This window comes from Zonotrichia albicollis, chromosome Z (assembly GCF_047830755.1).
Source record: "Zonotrichia albicollis isolate bZonAlb1 chromosome Z, bZonAlb1.hap1, whole genome shotgun sequence".
Classification (NCBI taxonomy): domain Eukaryota; kingdom Metazoa; phylum Chordata; class Aves; order Passeriformes; family Passerellidae; genus Zonotrichia; species Zonotrichia albicollis.
In genome coordinates, this window is record NC_133860.1 from 18,343,713 (window position 1) to 18,366,815 (window position 23,103).

General features: G+C 40.2%; 1 protein-coding gene across 1 annotated transcript in view; it reads left to right on the plus strand.

The window, feature by feature from the left end:
* Positions 1 to 2,731, plus strand: part of SLC1A3 (solute carrier family 1 member 3) — a 63,741-nt gene extending 61,010 nt beyond the window's left edge. Inside the window, exon 10 of the mRNA XM_005488807.4 lies at positions 177 to 2,731. Coding sequence (XP_005488864.1) covers positions 177 to 381 — 205 coding nt within the window. The 3' untranslated portion in view covers positions 382 to 2,731. The remainder of the gene's footprint in view (positions 1 to 176) is intronic.
* The last annotated feature ends 20,372 nt before the right edge of the window (positions 2,732 to 23,103 follow it).

Below are 23,103 nucleotides of genomic sequence, written 5' to 3' on the forward strand. Positions count from 1 at the left end.
TCACATCCCACTGTATTTGTTAATGCCTGTAGAAGAAATCATGGCATTCAGAGTTCAGATAAGTGAGTGTATACAAAACAGGTGACTCACCTGGTACCTATGTGAGGGCCATTTCAGCACCTAGTCTGCTTGATTCCCTGAGCAAGGGATGGAGTCACTCACTGCCTTTTCCCTAGGGATCGCCTTCGTACCACCACCAACGTCTTGGGAGACTCCATTGGAGCAGGAATTGTGGAACATTTATCACGGCATGAGCTGAAGAACAGGGATGCTGAGATGGGCAATTCCGTGATAGAGGAGAATGAGATGAAGAAACCATACCAACTGATCTCGCAAGAAAACGAGAACGAGAAACCAATAGATAGTGAAACCAAGATGTAGGCTAGAGAAAGCGTGAGTTCAACACTGCAAGTGTGGGAAAACACACACTTTTTCCGGCGATTTATATCTTGAATTCACCAACTTCATCCATTCCTTGATTTCTCCCTTTATGCTCGCACTGGAAAGAATTAATGAAAATATATTCCAAACTAGCAGCGATCATGGTATATGTTGGCTTCCCACTTAAAAAAAAATTAACAGGCAACAACACTGGTCCTGCTAGACATATGCTAACTGGGGATAAAAAAAGAGATTGTGTATATGTTACTCAGTCCTGTGAATCTTTTTTTTTTCTTTTTTTTTATGAACTGGAAAGTAAAAAAAGATAACAGAACCTGAAAATGGTTTTATTTTTTTAAATACCTGTTCCGAAATTCCTAACATCTATAAACACACAATCAACCCTTCTAACTTGATAACTGCATCCAGCTAAGTAAATTAACAGGACTTTTGCTATTTTATCTGATTTTGTTTTTCTCTAGTGTTATATTATTGTTCAAATACTAGCAGGAAAATAAAAAGCAGGAGATTAATCGAGGGGATAAAAAGGGGGAAGATATATAAATAAAGAAAAGAAAATACCCCCAAATCAGCACTTTTACCAGCTGAGATGAAATATTTCTGAGAAAGTTATTTTATCTAGACAGTTTTTTGAATTAGATTCAGCTGATCTCTATAAAAATTTAGCCTAGTTGGCCCCCACTGACTCGCAAGCATTTACATATTCATGTATGTACTTCCAATCTGGATTTGCTCCCTTAATTTCAACATCACAACCCAGTTAAACAATCTGTGTGTGTGTTTGTAGGAGCAAGGCCCTGGTCTGGGACAGAAAATGTGTCTTCATCTCTGGATGAAAAAATTTGCACGCTCTGGATGCACTAATGAGCTACTTAATAAGCAATTATAAGAAGGCAACGCCAGCCTTCCACAGAAGGTGCAGAGGGTGAGATGTTCAGCTCCTAAATGGGCTGCATTCTGAATCTGAATCCCTGAGACCAGCAGAGGTTTTCTGGTTGGAAACCTCCCAAATTCATGATCCACTAATAAATTATAGAAGTACGAACTGGATTTACATTTTGCCATCTGGAGAAGGCTCCCTGTCTTAATGTGAATTTTTTAATTCCTAGAGAGTTTACCAGTAGCGCCTGAAAAAGTAGATAAAAGCCTTTAGAAAATAAAATTGATGGATGTTTTCGTATTTTATTAGGAAAATATATGCAAATTGAAAAATAATAAAAAATACTATAATATATGTTGAAATTTTAATTAGAAAGGAATTTTAAATGAAATATTGTAGGTAAATTTCAGGGAATAGATAAGGAAAGAATGAAAAAAAGAAAACAATGCACTTGTAATACAGTGGCTCTTTTGCTCAAGATTATTCCCTGAAGAAGTCCTTTTCTAGAAATACAAATTGTACTTTTTCCTTTTTGCCTTGCATTATTAGAGAGGTTAGACCAGAAAGTTTTATAATGAACATGCAGTTGGGAGCAAGAGAAATAATAAATGGACAGGCACAATAATTTTCAATGATCTGTTTTGTGGAAATATTCAGCTTTCTTCTTTATTTGCCCCCTTGCCAAAATAATTCTGATGACAAAAATGAAGGATCCCTTTGCATTGTCCCATTCAAAAAACATTCAATATGTTGGATTTGTCACTTAAAGTCCACCAAAAAGGTGTACAAGTAACTGTAGTGGAAATGTTAGTATGCTGGTCAAAGACAAACCTTTTCCCCGGCAAGATTGGTTTTTTGGGACTGAAAGTTCCTGTCAATCTTCTCCAGCTGAGTAATTCAGAAAATATGAGCAAGAACTCTCAAGTGAATGAAGTGAGCAGGGTTTAATATAGGTTACTGAGCATCAAACCAAGAAAGCTCTTAATGAATCTCTAAATGAATGACCGAAAGAAAATATGGGTTGTTTTTTTTCATTTTTGGTTTTGTTTTGGTTTTTTTGCTAACAGAATGCAAATCTAGGATACAGACAGGCATTTTCTGATCTATAATTAGAGATATTTTTATATAGATACTGTATTCAGAATGTGTGTATAAACATTAACTGTAGAATTTATGGCATAACATTTTAAATTTTTGCTAAGATTTTGTTTGGAAATACATTGCAAAGACAATGTAAAAGGCTGTCTTTCTATGACATCAGCTGAGAAAAATGAATTGTGTCACAAAGAATGTGATCTTTTTTATACTAACTTTGTTTCTTATGGAAATCAGGTATTATAGAAAGATTCCCTTCCCCATCCCTCACTGGTTCTGCATTGGTATGCACCCAGAGTGGATTGAGAAACATTACTTTGTAGATGTATTTTCAATAAAAATAGTTTTACATTACTGCTCTCATTGTGATTTAGACTTCTTTCAAAGGCTCTGTAACACAAGCTTTGCACAATCCCAGAGATGAGGAACTCATAGTATGGGATTTCAGGAATTACAGGCCATTTTGTACAGCAGGGCTTTGAACAGGGCTTCTTCACTACAAATACTTACTCAGTTTCATGATCAAAAATAAAGAAGTAAATGGTGGGAGGCAGAAACATTAAGAATTAAAGGAACGAGTGTTTACCCCACCAAAGTTCATTCAAATTCAAGTTTATAAATGTGTATTAATGTCTGAATAATCTAAAAAACCCAGAAAACTAAAAAACACACAAAGTCAACAATAACAACAAAAAAAGCATAATTAGATAATCCAACCCCAAATTCAGCTTTGTAACATTACAACCTTCATAGCCAATTCACTATTATGCCCATGAAAGTGGTTTATGATACTGGGTTCGTTTGGCAAAACCTTCAGCTAGTAGTTATCATCTAATGGAAGTGAATATCTCATCAGAGGCACTGAAAAGGTATAAAAGATTCAAGCTGAACCACTTGCATCTGGGAAGTTGTGTTGTTTGGAGCAAATGGAGACAGCAGGGAGAAGTCCTGCCTTCCTGAACATACTTCAGCAAAAAACCAAACTGACCTCTACCAGTACGTCTGTGGTGCTTTAAGTGTAAACAAATTTTTGTGAAAAAAATTGGAGATGAAAAAGTTTCAGAGCAGGCATGGCGTTACAGGGCACATGAACATAACCTTTAACAATTTTATTTCTAGTTACATGCATTTTCATTCACCGGATCCAGGTAGGTATATTTGTGTCTCTGGAGCTACTGTCATGATGGAAAGAGTGTGAAGAAAGAGGGCTAGTGTATCACAGAATCATTTAGGTTGGAAAATACCTCCAAGACCACTGAGTCCAGCCTTTGACTGATCAATATTTTGTCAACTAGACCATGGAGCGCCATGTCCATCCTTTTCCTGAGCACCTCCAGGGATGATGACTCCAACATCTCCCCGGGCAGCCTGTTCCAATACCTGACAACCCCTTCTGTGAAGAAATAAATATTTCCTGATGCCCAACCTGGCTCAGCTTGAAGCCATTTCCTCTCATTCTGTCACTTACCACTTGGGAGGAGAGCAAAACCCTGCTGGCTACACTCACCTTTCAGGGAGCTGCAGAGAGTGATAAGATTCCCCTTGAGCTTCCTCTGCTCTGAATAAGCACCCCCAGCTCCCTCAGACACCCTTCACACGACCTGACCTCCAGACCCCCAGCTCCACCGCCCTTCTCTGGCCCTGCTCCAGCCTCTCACTTGGAGATGTCAGTGGCACAGTGGCCTTGCTGGCTCTGCCGTGCCCTCGTGCCGAAGCGAGATGTCTGCTACTCCATAACTTTTCAGCAGTATTTTCATTTAGAAGCTGCGGAACAAACCAGCATTGCCATTCTCAGGCAAGAATTCGTGTCTCTGTAACGGTGTGTGGCCAGTGAAAAGCAAAGTGGTCATGCATGTGGAAAATGAACTCCTGGCACAGGAGAGTGTTTCTTCTGAAGGACTGAACTCACACAAGTGACATTTGTGTTCCAATGCAGGCACAACAGACCAGAAATTTAAGGCACTTTTTTCAGCTAACCCTTGCTTGTTTTAATAAAGTTACAACAGAAATGGTACTGAAGAGTGTATCTTGCTTCTCATGTGATCAACAGTGTCCTAGTTGGGATATCAGTGCATGACCAGCTTGGTTCTGGTGTGATCAGCCATTCCCCAGGACATGACAAAAATTCTAAGGTTGACTGAGAGATCACTACCTGCCTGGATTTCCCTCTTTCCAAAGGGATTGGCTTAGCCTGGAAGCATGGATAAGGTGGAAGAAGATTTCCACATGTCCATGCAAAACTGGAAACTCAGGTTTGCAGCATCAGCGAGGCAACAAAATTTCTACAGATAACAGAGAGCAATAGTCAGGGGATGTAATCCTTCATGATGAGCCCTTTCCTTTCCCCCTTCCCCCAACCCAGCTCCTCAGGTGTCTCTGAGACACACACACACATATCTAAAATTCCAAAATTTTAAGACAGGAGTACCCACATCTCCAACCAAAGTTTCTCTTGAACATGCCTCATTACACAACTAGGGCTGCACAAATAATTGATTTTTCACTTCAGTGATTGAACTGAAAAACTGGGGAGAATAATTCTTCCAGGGAATCATTGAAACAACTTTTTGTCGCTTAAAAAAAACAACCTATCTCACTTTTAGATTGCTTTTACTCTATTTCAAATTAAAACAAACTCAGCTGTAAAATGAACTGAACTTGGAAATAGAATGTTGAATCATTTTGTTGGGAAAATGTCAGAATGAAATGTTTCAACTTTTCTATAATATCTCTTCACTTGAAAGCCAATTGTATTTATAGAAGTTGGCACAGCTTCACAAGCACTTGCCTCAAAAACTGTATTTTTCAGCAGTATATTTTTATATTCATGCTTTTTCTTTGTTCTTTACAACTTCCTTTCTCCAGACATTGCACATTTTTTCTGGTATTCCCAATTACTTAGAGTTTATTCTTCATTGTACTATTAGCTTTTTTTAGAGCTTTGATACTTGATTGAAATGATAAAAAATGAACTCTCTACTGATATTTGCCCACTATTGTTACTATTTCTCTGGCTCCTAAACTTGTGTTCATTTTCTGCATCATTTCTTTTTCAAAATCTGAATCAGCTTCCCATTTTCTACAGTACCACATTCCTCTTTCCGTCTGTCCCACTTGCTCTCATGGCTTTACTCATTGTTTTCTCAGCTTCTCCATCAAGAGGTCCCCCACAACAGGTCCTCACATACCCAGATTCGGGTCTCAGGAGTATTCTCAGTTTTCAACATGACTCAGCCTTTCTGAGTTTTGGTTCCTGACCAATGAAACATGGGAACAGCATTGCCCTGGCAGCAGGGGTTCCAGAGGAGCTGAGATTGTGGAGAGCCTGTCCAATGGGGCTGGCACAGACACCTGGGCCATATCTCAGGGGTCATCCAGACCCTGGAGATCTGAGTAGTACCCCTGCACTTCCATCTCCTGTGCTCTAGTTACTTGGGTGAATGTAAGAATTTACTCTACCCTCTCTTCAAAACAGAAATTAGATTAATTAGTTCTTCATAATTATACCTAAGAACAGGCCAAATCATGTAGTGCTCCCTGGCTCCTTCCACTGGCAAAAAGACCATGAGCAGCAAAGAGAGGATAAAATAATGGTCTGAGTTGGATTTCAAGCAAATATATTCAGAATAACAGTAGTAACTTTGGCAGATGGTGACCGTCATTCTTCCTGTCACAGGTCTTGCAGTTCGCCTTGCTCGTAACCTGCAGTCCCTGTCCTGTTCCAGCCCCGCTCCTCTCCCAGGCAGCAGCCTCTGGCCATGCCAAATTGCTAGGTGGTTTCGTGATAGGCACAAACGGGGACTGGGACGGGACCACCCAGCTTGCTTTCATTCGCAGGCTCGGCCAGGATGTAAGCCCGAGTCTCCAGAAGAAAAGGCCGACAGTACTAACCCACTGTGCCACTTAGGCTGCACAGCGCAAAGGAGCTATTCAGCGCCTGCCAGCGCTTCATTTTGAGACGTACTGTGGCTCTGCAACAATCAGAGCCCAAAAACTGCAGTTTCCCAGCAAGGACAGCCAAATTTTCTGTCTCGCTGGATTATGCTGCCATCGTGTGGCAAATGTTTCTTACAAGGCACATTCTGCTTCCAAGTAAGAAAATTAAGCTAAATGCTCTGATGATCATTCAAGCACAGCACTTAATGTATTGAGCGCCACATTTAACATTTGTTCAGCTGCAGAATTTTGTTGTTGTTGCTATTATTATTACTATTATTATGCTTACTCTCATAAAGGATATACTCGATCATCTTGTCGTCTGTTTACACAGCCTCTGAAAGGTTTAGTGTAACACTGTCATTCTCACAATGATTCTTTGGGTTTTGTGCTCATTGTCTCTGCTTTCTTTGAGCATCTCTCAGGCAAGACGAAGGTGTCTTGGGGAAAATGCATGCCAAAGTTCCCAAAACATTGCCTTGCGTGTATGGACTATTCTGCTAGAACAGCAGATTTCACACAGTACTAAGCTGCCTTCCAGTCTCAGCTGTTTCTCTTTGAAGGGCTCTCTCATGTAATCTGATGTACCCCAAGGTTTTATGAAAATAGTAGATTTGCACACTTGGAATCTGTACCTGCCAAATCCCATCCCTGCTGAAGCGTTTAGAGTGTACTTAGATACAATTCATGTCAAAAGGGTGAGGAGCAGCTGAGGGAGCTGGGGGTGTGTAGCCTGGAGAAAAGGAGGCTCAGGGCTGCTCTTATCATTCTCTACAACTGAAAGGAGCTTGTGGAAGGGGAGGGGTCTCTTCTCCTGGGCAACAAGGGACAGAATGAGATTAAAAGACCTCGAGTTGCACTAGGGGAGGTTTAGATCAAATATTAGAGAAAATTTATTCATGGAAAGGGTTGTAAAGGATTAGAATGGGCTTCCAGGAAAGTGATGAAGTCACCATTTGTGAGTTTTTTTAGAGCAGTGTGAATGTGGCACTTGGGGATATGGTTTAGCCATGGACTTGGCAGTGCTGGTTTAAGGGTCGGACTCGATGGCCATAGAGGTTTCCAACACTTCTGTGATTCTGTGAAGCAAATGCTGTGTGGCATCTGGCTGGGGCCTAAGCTGTTCCCTTACAAACCAGCAGCATGGCCAATACTTGCAGTACTAGCAGTGTATTGCAAATTCCTGGGGACAGAATTGGCAGAATTTAGCCTACACTGTCTTCAGATTCATTTTCAGCACTTAGCACCATCTAAAAACATCCCATGACACAAAGAACCAGAGCACAAAGAAAAAGAGTTCAAAATTACTATTTTTAAGACAGGCTCAAAAGGATTCAGGTCATGAGTTTGAAAATTAGGTATCAGTAATACTGAATCCTACTAAAATTGCATCCTTCCAAAGTTAGTCCATAAAATATTGATCTTTCTTGCAATTACTATCTTAGTAAAGGCAACAGATCTTTCACAGTTCAGCATTTATCAAACTACTATGAAACTCCACAATTATCAAAAAGTGCACTGTCTGCTAAAAATACAAATAAATATTTTAAAATTGCAAATATAATTCCAAGAACATGGGCTGGACTTTTTTCCCTGCCAGCACAAAGCAGCTCTTCTGTTTCAGAGCCATCACCAATAAACTGCAGTCAAGCTTCGTTTGCTCCCTCTTTCCTTTCAATTCATTACTTTCCACAGTGTACTTTAGTCTGGTGGGTAAAGCATTCCCCAAATATAAGCTCAGCTGTGAACACAAGAGAGGGAGAATTGAAAGGTTAAAAGGGTGCAGGGGAGATATTGGGAACAAGAGCACCAACTCTGACTCCCTGCCATGGTAAGATATTAACACAAACCCACTCAGAACATGAGCAAACAGGAAAATACTGCCAAGCAACTGACAGGATTCCAACAGAGAGAAAATCTGTGTCAAGGAAATCTGTCTCAGGGACCTCCTGGACTTCTTTGGGTGCCCTAGGAGGGAAACTAGTTGCACCAGTGGATGCAAGTATCTCAGTTTTCAGAAAGCCAGAAAATGTCCTACACCGAAGGCTAGTAGAGGAAATAAGTTGCCAGGAACTGAAAGATAGGTCCTTCATGAATTTAAACCCTGTTATAAGATGAGAAACAAGTGGTGGCATTTAACAAACACTTCGCAGTAAGAAGCATTTAAAGTGTGTATTTTATTGAACAGTTTTGTCAATTCCTTGGACAAGAAATTTGCAGTGCCAATCTCTGTAAGTGATAAAGTAACATCTTGCTTCTCTAAAGTAGTTGTGTTCCTTGACAATGGCATTAAATTCCAGAAGTGGCCCACAAATCTGAATGGGTGAAAGTATTCCAGGTCATCTTCCCATACAAAAAAATACAAAATTGTGCCCTTATGGGAAAAAAAAAAGAATTCTAAATGGCAACTACAAAATGCTGAACTCAAAACTAAAAATAAGAATCTCAGAGTTGCTGCTGTTTGCTGGAATCAATGAACAGCCAAAATGAAGCAGCAAGATGCAGGGAATCACCAGCCAAGGCACTCAGAACAAGGAGAAAAGAGGACATAATTTTTCTTCTAGGTAAGAAGAAACCTTGTTTTGCGGAGAAAAGAAGAAACCTCACAACTTGTAAAAGTTGTAAAGCCCGGTATGCTTTATTACGACGCGCGCCGGACGCAAGACTCCCCAAAAGGGCATGCGTACCCCTGAAGATTTCAGACCTCCTTCTATCCCCCTTCCAAATGCATATGCATACAGTTTCACAATAAGTTCATACATATTCATCTTGCATGACACTTAGCACTAATTCTTCTTTATCGGAGGAATTCCTAGGTCGGGGGCAGACTGACCTCTTGGTTTTTCTGTTTTTCTTTCTCTGTCTCTGGAACGCGGCCTCTCCTTCAGCTTTAGCTCCACAGACCCTTCACCTCTCCCAGATACTTCACCTAGTTCAGGATGGATTCTTACTCTGTCTCAACCTAGAAGAAAAATTATGAAGAAGAAGTACACACCTCAAATCCCTTAGGATGTTTCAAGGAGGATGCAGAGAAATTAAGAGAGCTGCACAGACGTGAACACAAAGCAAAACATTCACAAGAGATGATGCAAAAATCTGGGAGATACAAAAAAGTTCTTAACTGCAGAAGCTGTATGATGAAGTAAAACAAATACAAAAAGAAAACAGATAAAGTAAAGGAAGAACTGTTAATCACCATATCAAACAACAGCAGTCACAGGGGGAACTGGGCAAGTACTTTAAAGTAGAATTTAAACTGGTTAAGGAGTATACAGCTTTACAAAGTGGGTAGGGAACTCTGAGGCAACAGCATCAACAGGTTCAAAAAGAGATTACATACACTCAGAAACAGGCCTAAAAGAGGTACTAAAAGAGTAGTACTAAGGAAGGACACAAGCCCCAGCACCCTTAATACAACAGCTTTGAAAGGTACTGAAGCCACCCAGAGAAGTGGCAGCTCACATGCTTTCACAAAACAGTGTCTCCATTGCTAGGAGAGTGAGAAAATTCTGGTTTTAACACAACAGTGATCTGATCTTGCAGGAGATTTCTAATGTGTTCATTTTTTCCATCTGTCCAACAACAGCAAGAATTTGGGCATCATAGCACAGCTCATTCTGTTATCTGCTAATAAGTATTCTATGACACCGTAATTCCTTCAGTGATTTTCCACTTCACTGACACATTCCTGAAAGCTGCAAATTGATGATTTCTATGTTTCAGGAAAATCTATTTTCTGCCTTCCCACTTGTGATATTGTGTGTGCTCATGTGTAAAATCTGCTATCCTCCTCCTTTGCAGCATGTTCCAAAATTCCTTTGTTAAACCTTTTACAAAACTGACATGACTTCCCCAAGCACACACCTCTCCTCTAGGCTTGGAGCAGCAAGACCCACTCCCAAGAGTTCCCAGTAAGCAGCATTTTGGAAGAAACACCAGGTGAGATGCTGAATAAAATGTCACATCTTCTCATCTCTTGCTTTGCAGTTCCTTAATCAATTTCAGAAAATCCAGTGGAGCAGGATGTAAATTTATACTCTGCTGTTTTCCAGATGGTCCATTTATCCAGACGGAATTCAAAGTCTGGAGCAGGGGGGCTTCAGCTCATTTACATGCAGTTTCCCAAAGCACTACTTTTGTTATTCTTATGTTTCCTCCACTGCATGCAATATTCTTAAAGAATTTGCAATTCTCTTAAAGAGCTCATAAAATTATTGGGACTGTGGGAAAAAAACCTCTCCAGAAGCCAGATTTTTTTTCAGATTCATTCCACTCCTTTGATCGGAGAAAGTAAATAGATAAAAAAAAAGACAGCAACCTGGTGAAGTAATTAATCTCTTAATGAAAGCACTGTTAGAACCAATTGCTGAAAAGCTCCATTTAAAATGTCATTAACACAAACTATTTTTAATAAACTAAATTATTATTATTACTTTCCAACACAAATCATCATTTTAATGTTCTTGTTCAAACATTTTGTGGATTTTCATCTTTGGTTAGCAGGTCTTTGAAAGCACTTGATTAAAAGCAGGTTACTTAGAAAACCTAGCATTAAGATATATAGAAATGGCATACATAATGTGATGCTGCAGTTCTAGCCAATGTGCCAAGTGTATGGGAATGTGAGACTTGTGATTTCCTCCCCTGAGCAGGTGGGGATTGTAAATAGTTATAATCCAGTCTTGCAGACATCATTCATTGGCCTGACTTAAGCCAAGATTAAACATACCTTCAGCTGACATCACAGAACAAAGCACTGATTTATAGCAGAGTACAAAGGATAGCAGCTCAGCTCATTTAATTTCTTTCCCTTTTTGTCTCTCTCCTCCTTTACTCAGTTTTCTCTCCTGACTCTTATTTCTGGAGCTCAGACTGATGGGTTTTGTACATTCAGGTACATTGCCTGTTAAGCAAGAGAGCTCCTGGAAGTCCCTCTCAGACACTGGGCAGTAGATATCGATCCTTGTGTCATGAAATCATTCGAGGTGAGAAGCAGCTAGAACAAGAATTTGTAAGCTCCCACGTGCTAGAGATTTTGTGGTTTTAAGCTCACTAAACCAGTGACGCTAGGCTTCCTGCAGAGTGCTTTTATCCAGGAGCTGCACAACACAGAGAAGTGCAAATGAATCTTGAGCAGTAGATGTGACACACAGCCCTGCAGATAAAGCAAGTCCAGAGCTGGAAGCTTGTTTCCAGCTGATCTGATCTTGCAGGAGATCAGATCCCTTCCTTAGGTGGATTTGTAGTCTTTGCCAGGATGAAATTCGGTTGTTCAGGCAGGGTGAATTCTGCTTTCTGCCTGACACCTAGTGGTCCCAAACTGAAACATCGTCGGCAGCTCCGGACAGCTTTTCATCGAGTTTCCTGTTTGGATAGTATGTGCTCAGTCATGAGAAAAATCTACCGGCTTATGACCTTTCCTAGCATTTTCCTCTGAAGAGTATTTGTATGTCTTTTAATCTGAATTCTGCTTATCTTTCAAGTGAAGCAAAAAACTTAAATGAAGTATGGAGATGTCAATTGATTTTTAAGACAATTACTTGCCATGGGCATTCCTCGTGTGTATAAGAGTGTTGAGGAAGGACAACCCTGATACATGACCAGCAAAATAGTGGTTTCTACATGATTGCCTTGTTTTTAAAAGTAGTAAGAGTATACCGATTTTCCTGACTAATTGTGTTACCTTTGGACATGGCACTCAATACAAGGGATGTGTGAAAATCCAGCTCAGAATTTATGAACCTAATTTTCACTTTTCACTATTCAGATTTAAGGAATTAGTATCTTTTTTAACTACAATTTTCTAAAAAAAAAAAAAAAAAAAAGAACTGTCAGTATGAAATGCAGCATCAAAAATGTCCAAACTCTGAAAAGATGGATAAAAGTAGAAAATAGTTGTGGAGGTTTTTTCCAGTGGGTTAAATAAGAACTCCTCATTGTTTGTCTTTCACTACATCAGTTCAAAAACTATGCAAGAGGAAAAAAGCCTTTCAAGAAAGACAAAACTCCCTCGAGGGCCGAGAGGCCCTGCAACCTGGTAAATTAGAGAGGTGGACAATCACCAACCACATTTATTTTAACAAGAGCAAGTTCTGGACACTGCACCTGGGCCAGGACAGGCCTGCATGAGCAGACAGGCTGGGGAAGGAGGTGCTGGAGAGCAGAGCCATGGAAAGGGACCTGGGGCTCCTGGTCAATGGTGAGCTGAACAGGAGCCAGCAGTGCCCTGGCAGCCAGGAGGGCCAGCCCTGCCCTGGGGCATCAGGCACAGCATCACCAGCCGGGCAAGGGAGGGGATTGTCCTGCTCTGCTCTGCACTGGGGCGGCCTCACCTCCAGTACTGGGACAGCTTTGGGTGCCACACCATGAAAAAGACATTTAGCTATTAGAGTGTGTCCAAAGGAGGGCAGTGAGGATGCTGAAGAGTCAGGAGGAGAAGCAGAGTGAGGAGCGGCTGAGGTCTCTTGGTCTGTTCAGCCTGGAGGAGACTGAGGGGAGACCTCACTGCAGCTACAGCTCCCTCATGAGGGAAGAGGAGGGGCAGGCACTGATCTCTGGTTTTTGGTGACCAGTGAAGAACCCAAGGAAATGGCTTGAAGTTGTGTCAGGGGAGGTTTAGGTTGGGTATCAGGAAAAAGGTTCTTCAGAGGGTGGCTGGGCATTGGAACAGGCTCCCCAGAGAAGTGGTCACAGCACCAGCCTGACAGATTTCTAGGACACTCTCAGCACAGGGTGAGACTCTTGGGGTGTGCTGTGCAGGAGTTGGACTTGGTGACCCTGATGGGTCCCTTCTAACTCAGGGTGTTCTGTGATGCTGTGATTCTATGAAGAGAAGTTGTACTGGAGGAAAGGAGAGACTTCCAGCTGAAAGGAAGGAGTAGACCTAACTGGAGTGCTACTAAAGAAGTTAAGAGGCCAAGACCTCCACTAAGTGTAAGGAAGATATGTCATTTATGTCCTCCTCCAATGAAGAAGTAATGTTGCAGTCCATGAAATGAAAGGCTGAAAATTCACACATTGCAGTTAGTTACTTCAGATTATATTGAGGTGAAGATTTCAGCAGAATCCAAGAGTTTCCATGGATTCTGCTGAATCCATGTTTATAAAATTCCAGTTTATAAAGACACAAAGAACTTTCTTGCACACAACAGATAGAATCACATATAAGTTTTTGTTAGAAGTAGAAATTCTTTTCCCTCAGGACATTTACCATTCTCCTTATGCTGAGTGGGAGAGAAATCCCCCAGGAGCACATTAGATTACATGTTGTGTTTAGAAGTTTTGTACTTTCTCTGAAACTTTAGCTTGCGATTGTTGCCAAAAGTAAATTACCAAATGAGATGGACCCCGGAGGTCTGATCCAGGATGGCAGCCCTCATCCCAGTTACCATAGCAGCATGGGAAAACAAAAGACATTTTTGTTTATTAATGGAGGACAGGAAGTCAAGGAAGAAAGAGACCTCCTACCACTGATAGCAACCCATATATCTCCTGTCATGAATTTGCCAAGCTCTGTTTTAAAAGCAGTTAGGATTTCACTTTTTACCTCCACCTTTATAATCAGGAAGCTGTTTATTAAAATACCCAATGGTTAGGAATTTCCTTTTGACATCCTATTTTTTATAATTATTTGATTCTGTTCTGTATGCTTTTTAGCACGTAAGTACCTCTTCTCACTTCCCTTGTTGACTTACAGGTTTTCCTTTCAGCCTTTTTCTGGACTAAGCAAACTTTTTGAGATTATTCCCATGTATCTCTGCTCCCCTGATTGTGCTTCTGAGTCCTTACCCTTCTTGCATATAGGTGACCAAAACTGCAAATGGTATTTCAGATGAAGTTTGGGATGCACAATTAACCATTATTCTTTCTAATGCACAACTAACCATTATTCATTATTCATTATGCTTTCTAATAGCTACTAAATACTTTACTGACACACCTCAAAATCTCATTTACTGTCTTACTAGCATTTCATTCTGTCTACATGCAGTCATCCTTTAAACATTTTCAACTAATTATCTCCAAATATATAGCAGAAATCCTTGTTATGTCTCCCTAAGAGCAATGACTTTGCACTTTGCTCAAATGAATTTCATTGCATTGCATCAGTACTTGAATTCTTTTTATCTCAAAGTCAGTAACAGAATTGTTGACTGGCTGCAAATGAGATACTTCACCAGTACCTCCCTCCCCTTCAATGTCACTCTTTTCCTCTTCAGAACTGTCTCAAACTCCTGCACAGTTCAAACAAATCTTCTTCAATGCAGTTAACAGTTTTCTTTAAGACTAGATATTATGTTGAATATTAAAAAAAAAAAAAAAGAGATCCAGTAAATTATTCTTGTCAAGAAAATTACTTGTATTTAGAAAGAAAATTATGTGTCAAGTTTGGATTGATCTGTTCCTCATGAGTTTAAACTGCATTTTTATCTTGTTTCACTTAGCCCCCGCACCTCATCTCGCCTCATCTCCTCTGACTTCCTTCTGAGGTTTGCCAAGGCTTAATTCAAGCACAGCCTGGGCTTGGTGTCACATCCATGGGGCTTCAGAGGGATCTGTGCAGTCTGGACAAGATCAGCACAACCAACACTGTCTTTTACAGATTAACCTGCTTTCAAAAACCAGCATGGCTGTAAAAATCATCAAAATTAACCCAATGTAACACTCCAGTTAGAAGTGCCTCCTACTGTTCATTCCAAGCCCTCTCTGCAACAAAATGTGCTGATTTATCTGGGTTTTTTCACAAGAGAGAAAATTATTGATCAACATTTTATAATAGTCTTTCTACATGGATGGACTGTGGCTGTTTCACTGTCTTCTTCCTTGATGTTCAAACAACCCCACTATCTCAGCCCCTCTCAATAGCATGTTTTACAAGTGTGCATTTTATTTCATATCTTTCAGGGATTTTCTCTAATTTATTCAATAAAATAATTTTATATAGCAATCTATTTATTATGTTTTACCTAAAATCAGGTAGTTCCTGTTTCAAACATGAATGAAACATGATAACTAGTACAGTGAATATTTGTTGTACAACAAGTGCACAGGGGCATATGTGCTCATACAAATATACACAAAATGAGCCTTATTATGAAGCAAATATTTAACTGGGTACTGATCAAATAGATGGACCTGCTGTCCATGTGAAGTATTTATTTTTTTCCTCTGCTCTACATATCTGAAGCCCTGATGCCGCAGACTTGAAAAGGTAAGTCTATTCAATCACTGTACAGAGTTCATTATTACTACTTCATGGTTACTACTTCAAAAGAATTATTATTAACACAGGAAAATTTACATTTTGTAAATCGTTCATAAGGCAGCTAATACACTTGCTACATTTCTGAACAGCACAAAATGTCTAACAGTTTCTATGGCAGTCAAAACTATTCAAAGAATATTCAGATAAGATTTTAGTTGATTCACAACTTCACACTTGCAGCCTTCCTTCAAGAACCCATCACAGGGCTAACCAGCCATGAGTGCCTGCTTGGTCACAGAGTACCCTGTTTTTTCTGGAAGAGACAGATCCCTGTAAATTGCTGCTCAGCAGCTGTGTAACAGTGTCTGCCCACAAATTTTTCATAATTCCACGTAAGATAAGATAGATACTTTGATCCCATGGTTCCATTTGCAATACAAAAGAGATGTTCAGGAGATTGTGCATAAAAAAATGCTCACATAAAAAAATTTAGAATATAAACACTTGGGAAACCCGAGCCTTGTCATGCTCCAAGGTGTCCCACCCTGTGCTGAAGGGATTTCTAATGTTTTTCCCATAAAGCCTTTCCCCAAGTAGAAGCCTTAGTAAAATACAAGCTCTTTCTAGTTGTGGGGGTTTTTTTAAAGGTCAGTTTATAATTTTGACAGCAAATTTCATCTATCTCACACATTTTTCTGCAGCACTGATTTATTCTTGAGGTCTGCATTGTATTCTAATTCAGATACTAGACTATATGTTTTGGAGTTTTTCTTTCACTCCCTTCCATGGAAGAGGAAACTAATCCCTTGCTGCCAGCTCCAGAAGCATTGTTGCATCAGTTTACAGGCTCGAATTCCAGTCTTGCTGTCTGAGCAGCCACGATGAAAGTGCCCGAGTATCTGATGCAAGAGACACTCCCCAGGTGGCAGCTGTACCTTATTAGCCACTTGTTAACATTAACCCCTCTGTTTATCTGTCTCAGCAAACGCTGCAATCCCCACCCCTACTCTCCTGTGCTGCTCAGTGACAGGAAATTTCAGCCATTTGCTCTCATCTCACCTTCTGCTATCCTGTGTTTAAAATAAACAAGCTAGAAAGGATGTTGTCCTGCAACAATCACAGGTTAGAATGAGGGTGTGTTCCAGTCCCAGGTAGCTTTTCAAGCTACCCACTTTCTGATGCTCCATGTTAAACAGTGACAGGTTGTCTCACGGGGTTTTGGGAACCTGGACTCTCTTGGCAAGACAGAAGGAAAAGCCTCTGGTTTTTGCAGCTTAAAAGGCGACAGAAACTCTCTCTCTTTGTCATTTGAGAATTCAGAATCTGTCCTATTTGAAAGCACCTTCTTGCAGAAAGCCACGAGACCTTTCAGCTGCTTTTTTCCACTCATTTCCGAGTCCAATTGCGTAGTTTGAGATGGCTGTGGGTCACACTCTGAACTTAACTGCTTACAGAAGTACTCATTTCAGGTGTAATGAAAAGCTCAGGGTGGAATTCAATCAGGTTTTCCTCCCCTCCTGCCCCCCACAGTCACACCATAGGAGCCAGGTCTAATGGCAATGGTCTCACAGCAATGACCATAGAGACTGCAGTATATTTTACTCTTGAAGACTGGTGCTCTGCTTTCCCAGTAATAGGGCTGTAAACACCTCTCTCTCCAAAAAGGAAAGTAAAATTGGACCTGAAATGTCCTTTGAGTATATCTCCTCAGGGAAGGAGGTTGCCCTGTCTCAGATAAAAAGATTAGAATAGTAGCCATCACTTGAGTTATGTAATGTTTTGTTACCTAAATGTAAGGGACATAAAACCTAGCATTAACACTTTACTCTCTGCCTTCCCTGGGAGTCCTCCACTGAGTATTCCATATTTATTCTTGTTTACACTTCAGACAGGCAGTTGCCTCATATCTTCCCTTCTAGAAAGCAAGCAGTTAAAATTCAATCTGAAATAACAGTTCCCAGAAGTTTCACTTGCCTCAGTAATTACTGCTCAGGGAAAGGTAAAAAAAAAAAACAAACCAAGTTTCTAAATCCCAGTACTTAGGAAAGTTCCTCTTTGCACCTGACGTTGTATTTACTGCTATATTTTAATCCAAGGATGAAAAACTAGTCAAATACCAATAACTTTGTTATCCAGAGGCTGAAAAATTAAATAGTAGAGTAGTTAAATGGCACATTGGAACAGGCTCTTGAAAGAAATATACCCACCATCTTACTGGCAGCAATATCTTCATTAAAACTCAGTGTCAGGCAGAGGAAGAGGGAAAAAAAGGGAGGGGAGATATGAAAGTGAGAAAGAGAATGCAGTAATATTTTGCAGGACATCTTTCAACACAAGAAAGAATATGGAATGTAACTATGTTCATTTTCTGTCAGAGAGTAGTGCCAGCAGTGGACTATGTTGAATTTCCCTCACATGATCAATGACCTTCTCAGTTCACACCTGAGTGATTTTATAAGGGAAATAAATCATCTTGGTTCGGACACAGAGTAACTCCTACAAAGTGGTGAGGAGACAATAGGATATTGTGCTATGACCTGCACAGGACTAAAGGTGCAGGATCTACCTGTGTGCTTCCAAAGGCCACAGCAACCAGTCAACAGCTCACAACAGGGCACTTGCCTATAAAAGACATCAGCAAACTCAGATACAGCCCTCACGCCAGATGTGCCAGCATCCCTTCTTAAGCCAGCACAGTGAGCTGGTTGTTCTGCATGGATCCTGACATTTTCCATGAAACTTTTATTGTCCTCTTGAGCAATAAGTAACTAGCTATCTGAAGAGGTTGTTTGCACATTTCACAGCTGCTCTGTTTTCCTGACTGAAGTAAGTGGCATTTATACCAGGAGAGATCAGGTGGGAAAGATTTCTCTTGGCTAAGGATATGCTAAATTATGCTGTCTAAATCTACAAATTTCTAGATTCACCTGGGGAATCTATTTCTGCCAGAAACAACAAGTCTGGCTAAGTCTGACCCTTTCAAGCTCACTCAAGTAAATAACTCACTTTCTTCATAGATTGCTGTGTCCAAATCATGTTTACAGCCACATTTCCCCCTCAGAGAAGTTCTTCCATGGCACCTTTGGCTGTTCTGTGAAAACCCAGCTTCTGGCACCAACTGCTTTATAAGTTTTGTATCATCAGATGTGGGAGCTGAGCTCCACAAAGCAACCCCACCCCTCCCTTTCCAGTCCATACAGGATTCATGCATCCAACATTTATTGTTGACTTGGAGTAAGAAATCTGTGCCATGCATAGGTTGGAATCTTTTAATCTCAAAGAGTAATTGTTCAGCCAGGGTAAAAACGCATGAGTCAGATGTAGCACGGGGTGGCTCAGTGAGCAGGTCCAGCAGGGCAGAGCTCTCTGCTCTGACACCTGGGAGAGGCCAGCACTTGTGGGACTGCCCTGGGAATGCTGATTATGCCACGTTTGACAGAGGTGGAAAACTCATTTTTACAATAGCAACAGAGATGTTACTGGCATCTGTGAAATGCTTTCTGAACATTGGAGATAAATTTGAGCCCTTCTGTTCCTGAAAACATGTGAAGAAAAATACAGACAAGGCGGGAAAACTGAAACAAACAGCAGAGACAGGGAGTTGCTGCAGTGCAACCATCCTCATCACCACAAAAATTGCCCCTGGCAAATTCTGACCTTGATACATTCAGGGTGGCAGGACATATAGGAGCCAAGGGAGCAGATACAGCTTTGTATGTCCCTGAAGACCTCAGCAGGTCTGTGTTTCCAGCAGCATTTCCTCTCACCCTAGGGGGATAAAATACCCTATTACTGGCTTCAGAATTAAATGTTAAGAAACTACAGGTGATGTATTCATGCTAGTCAGCCTCACCCCAAGCATCCAACAACTTTGCACCCACATATGATGGGAGATGCCATTAATCTCCTATAATCTAAATTATGCATAAAGCCTGATAAAACTTTGCTGTGCCTTTAAAATTACCTAAGGTGCAGAGCAAAAGAGGGGTTTTTGGACAAACATAAATTCAAAATAACAGTGGGCTGGGGGATTTGGAGCCAAGGGAGTGGCTGGTGTGGCAAAGAGTAGGGATGACCACAGAACAGAACATGGTGATATTCAAATTCTGAGTATTGTTATCAGCTTGGTGGAACATCCCCTGCTCAGAACCAGAAACAACAAGTCCTGAAAGCAAAGCAAAATCATCCCCTACCTCTATGGGCCAGTGAAAGGTTAAATAGTAGTGAAATGGTAATGCTAATGCCTGGAAATGCTCGGCAATGTCTTGGAAACAAAGATACAGAGGTTTGGGTGGGAGTATGTCATCAATGAACTTCATGAGAGAGCAAGGAGAGAAATGAATGCATGCAAGGAGGGTGGATCAGAGGAACTCAGTTTGGTTTGTGATGTATCAGTATGAAGACAGGACCTGGAGGCATGCAGATCACCAAAAGGTGCCAGTTTAGAGCTAAGAGCATCTCATGTAATTAAGAAATTAGAATGTTCCAAACATAGAACATCAAGTTCACCTAGAGCCTAGCTCAGTTTCAACCTCTGTTGATTTTCTTGGGATTACAGTCTATATTCTGCCCTGAGAGGTGTTTAATCAGCTGTTCTGTTCAAATAATGGTTTAAGCATTATTCTGTCTCTACTTGTCAGCCTCTGTACAGGATTGATCTTGTAGGCTACTTCACATCAGAGAGATGGTGGGATTGAAAGCTACACAGAAAATCACCTTTGGGGTTTGGTTTTCCTATTAGAAAACCTGAACAGAGAAACTAAAATTCATTTTGGACCCAATGTGAATCTGTAGTTATTGCAGTGCAGCTCTATGCCTAGCTTTTCAATTCCATGTCTAACTGTCCTGAAAGGTCCTTTGCCAAGGCTTTGTGTAGGAAAACACAATTCACACTTTGCATCTAGATCAACATTTTAGTTATATGACTCTTGTGGGCAAAGGCAAGCAGATTTTTGTACACTGTGTGAACTACACTTCAACTAAATCAACTTTACTTGAGCTTTCTGTGTAATGGTGCAGCTCAGCTGCTGGGCTCTTCCATTAGGAGCTAAGTGCCTCCTGCGCGGAAGGTGTAGGACTGGCTAAAATGTTTCTTCTGACATGTTCCAAATTAAAGCAAACAATCTCAACGGAGTTACCGAAAACCTTATCTTTATGGCAGATACTTTTTTTTCCTAGTTACATCTGATGCAACATTGCTGGGTTCCTCAGCCTACCTCAGGTATACTCTGTAACTACCCAAATAAGTGTAACATTGGGAGAAGGAAATGAGCTACATTGCAACACAGATGCTTTACAAGGAATGTCAACACACCTTCCTTTCCCCCGAAAATGCCCCGCGACTTCAAGATTATTTCCATTGCCCTTAGATTTTCAACCTTCGAACTGGAAGCACCCTGGAAAGCACAAATCCTAGGCTGACTCTGTGTGTGAGAGCTGAGGAACAGCTGAGGAACAGCAGCCGTGTGCTGGTGCTCGCATCCTCCACCAGGGCATGCAAGAATTCCATTCCTCCACCTGCTGGGAGGCTGCTCTGATGTATCCCCACCACAAAGTTTGTGGTGACCGGATGGGTGAGAGACCCAAGAAGAGACAAAACCCCAAAATACACTGGAGTCCATTCCACTCCAAACCTCCAACCTGACTGCAGGCACAAGTATTGCATGAGTTTCATCTCATTTTTTCTAATTTTAAAGTCAAATTGGAAATACATATTTATAAAAAACAGTGGGAGAGGGGGAGAAAAACCCAGCCCAAAAACCAACCAAACAAACAAGAAAAACACAACCAACCAAAAAAACCCCAAAAGCAAACAAATGAAAAAACCCACTTGAAAAACCTCAAAAGTACAGATTTTGACACACAGCACACTTTTTTTGTTTTGACAACCAGCACACTTTTCCACTTTAAAGATTTCATTTAGATGAAATGAGGTTTCGTTTAGATGACACATTAATTTTCTTTTCATATTTAGGCATACCAAAGTAGCTTGCTATTTATCTGAAGTTTATTTCCTATCTGAACTATGTGCAAAATGGAGGTAGCATCTCTTTGATCAGAGCCTTGCTTGGCTGCCTCGATGGTCTCACTTTCCATCAGAGTTGGACATTCAGGAGTGATTTTAGGAGCCAGATGTTTTGAAACTCTTCCATGTTCAGATGTGTTTAAACCATTGTCTGTGGTTCTTCTTCTCACAAAAAGAAAATTCCACTGCCTGGAGCAAATAAATAAGTCAAAATATACAAGTGCAAGATTAAAAATTTATAGATTGACTAGTAAGGAGGAAATTCTATTTTGTTTTCTCACAGAAAGCAATGTATGTAATCTGCTTAAGTGATAGGCGCCTGCTCCCTAACATTGTGCAGAGCCTAGCACATTCCAGCAGTTTCACAGCAGAGTAAAAAATGCATGTTGTTGTGAAATGTGGCACCTTATTGTTGGTTGTTCATCATTTATTTCTGTTTATGCATTCTAGGAAAGTACAAGTGAGTACATTTAAAATATTGACTTTCTAGTTGCAATCTGTAGAGAGTTCTGCTAGAGAATGGAAAACTATCTGCAAAAACCAGATTACCACAGTTTATAGCCCTTTATACATATAGCAGAAAACTATTCTCATTAAATCTATTCGTGTTTTATTGCAAACACGCTGTTTGTGTCATCAGAAAGATGACTATATTGTTATCTTATCTTTAAAATCAAACTCTTTCTTGTAAATTATTATACTGCAAGGCTATAAGGACAAATGATCATACTGGAAGTTTTTAAGATAGTAAAATGACTACTCTTTATCTCAAAATTATATTTGCAATTGCTCCAACCAAATCTCTATCAATTGAATGATGTTGTATTCAACAAGAGCAGAAAATGCTGTTTAAAATTGAACTGTAATATCATTGTGGCAATAATTGTGTTTTGTCAATTTAATTCCTTGACATGGTATTTCCCTCATGGTATTAAAGGCATTTTAAACTCCCATTTCATGGGATTTTCACCACCAGAGGGCAATATGATACTCTCGATTTTACAATTTATATTAGGAAGAAACCTTGAGCTCTAAAACTGTCTTCTATATTAATACCATTTAACAAAACTTAAATGCCTTACCTCATTTATTCAACTTTTTCACCACTTGAATTTTCAAAAAAAGGAAGAAACTGTGTTGTGCATCAGTGCACAAAAGGAAAAATTACAAAGATAAAACCAGAACATGTGAAAGAAGGCATTCTTTTCAGAAGCAAATTACAAGAAAGAGCACAGAGCATCAATAACATTCTTGTTGTTCCAACTCACTGAATTTTTACTCCAAGGTAGGCGTAAAGTTGAGGATCTAGAAGGAGAAGGAACTGTGATCTTTTGGTATCTTTTCAGACAGGGGATAGTGTTTAACTGACTGTAACTAAGGGCAAACCTCAGTTGATTCTGAACATCTGTTGATATGTTACAATCAGCTATAACAGCACATAATGTCTTTACTATGCTGGCAAGAATTTTATATACAGCATCTCTTTATATTGCGTATATAAGTACTGCCTCACAGAATAAACCAGAAGCTGTATGTATTGAAGAACTGACAATTCAGTTA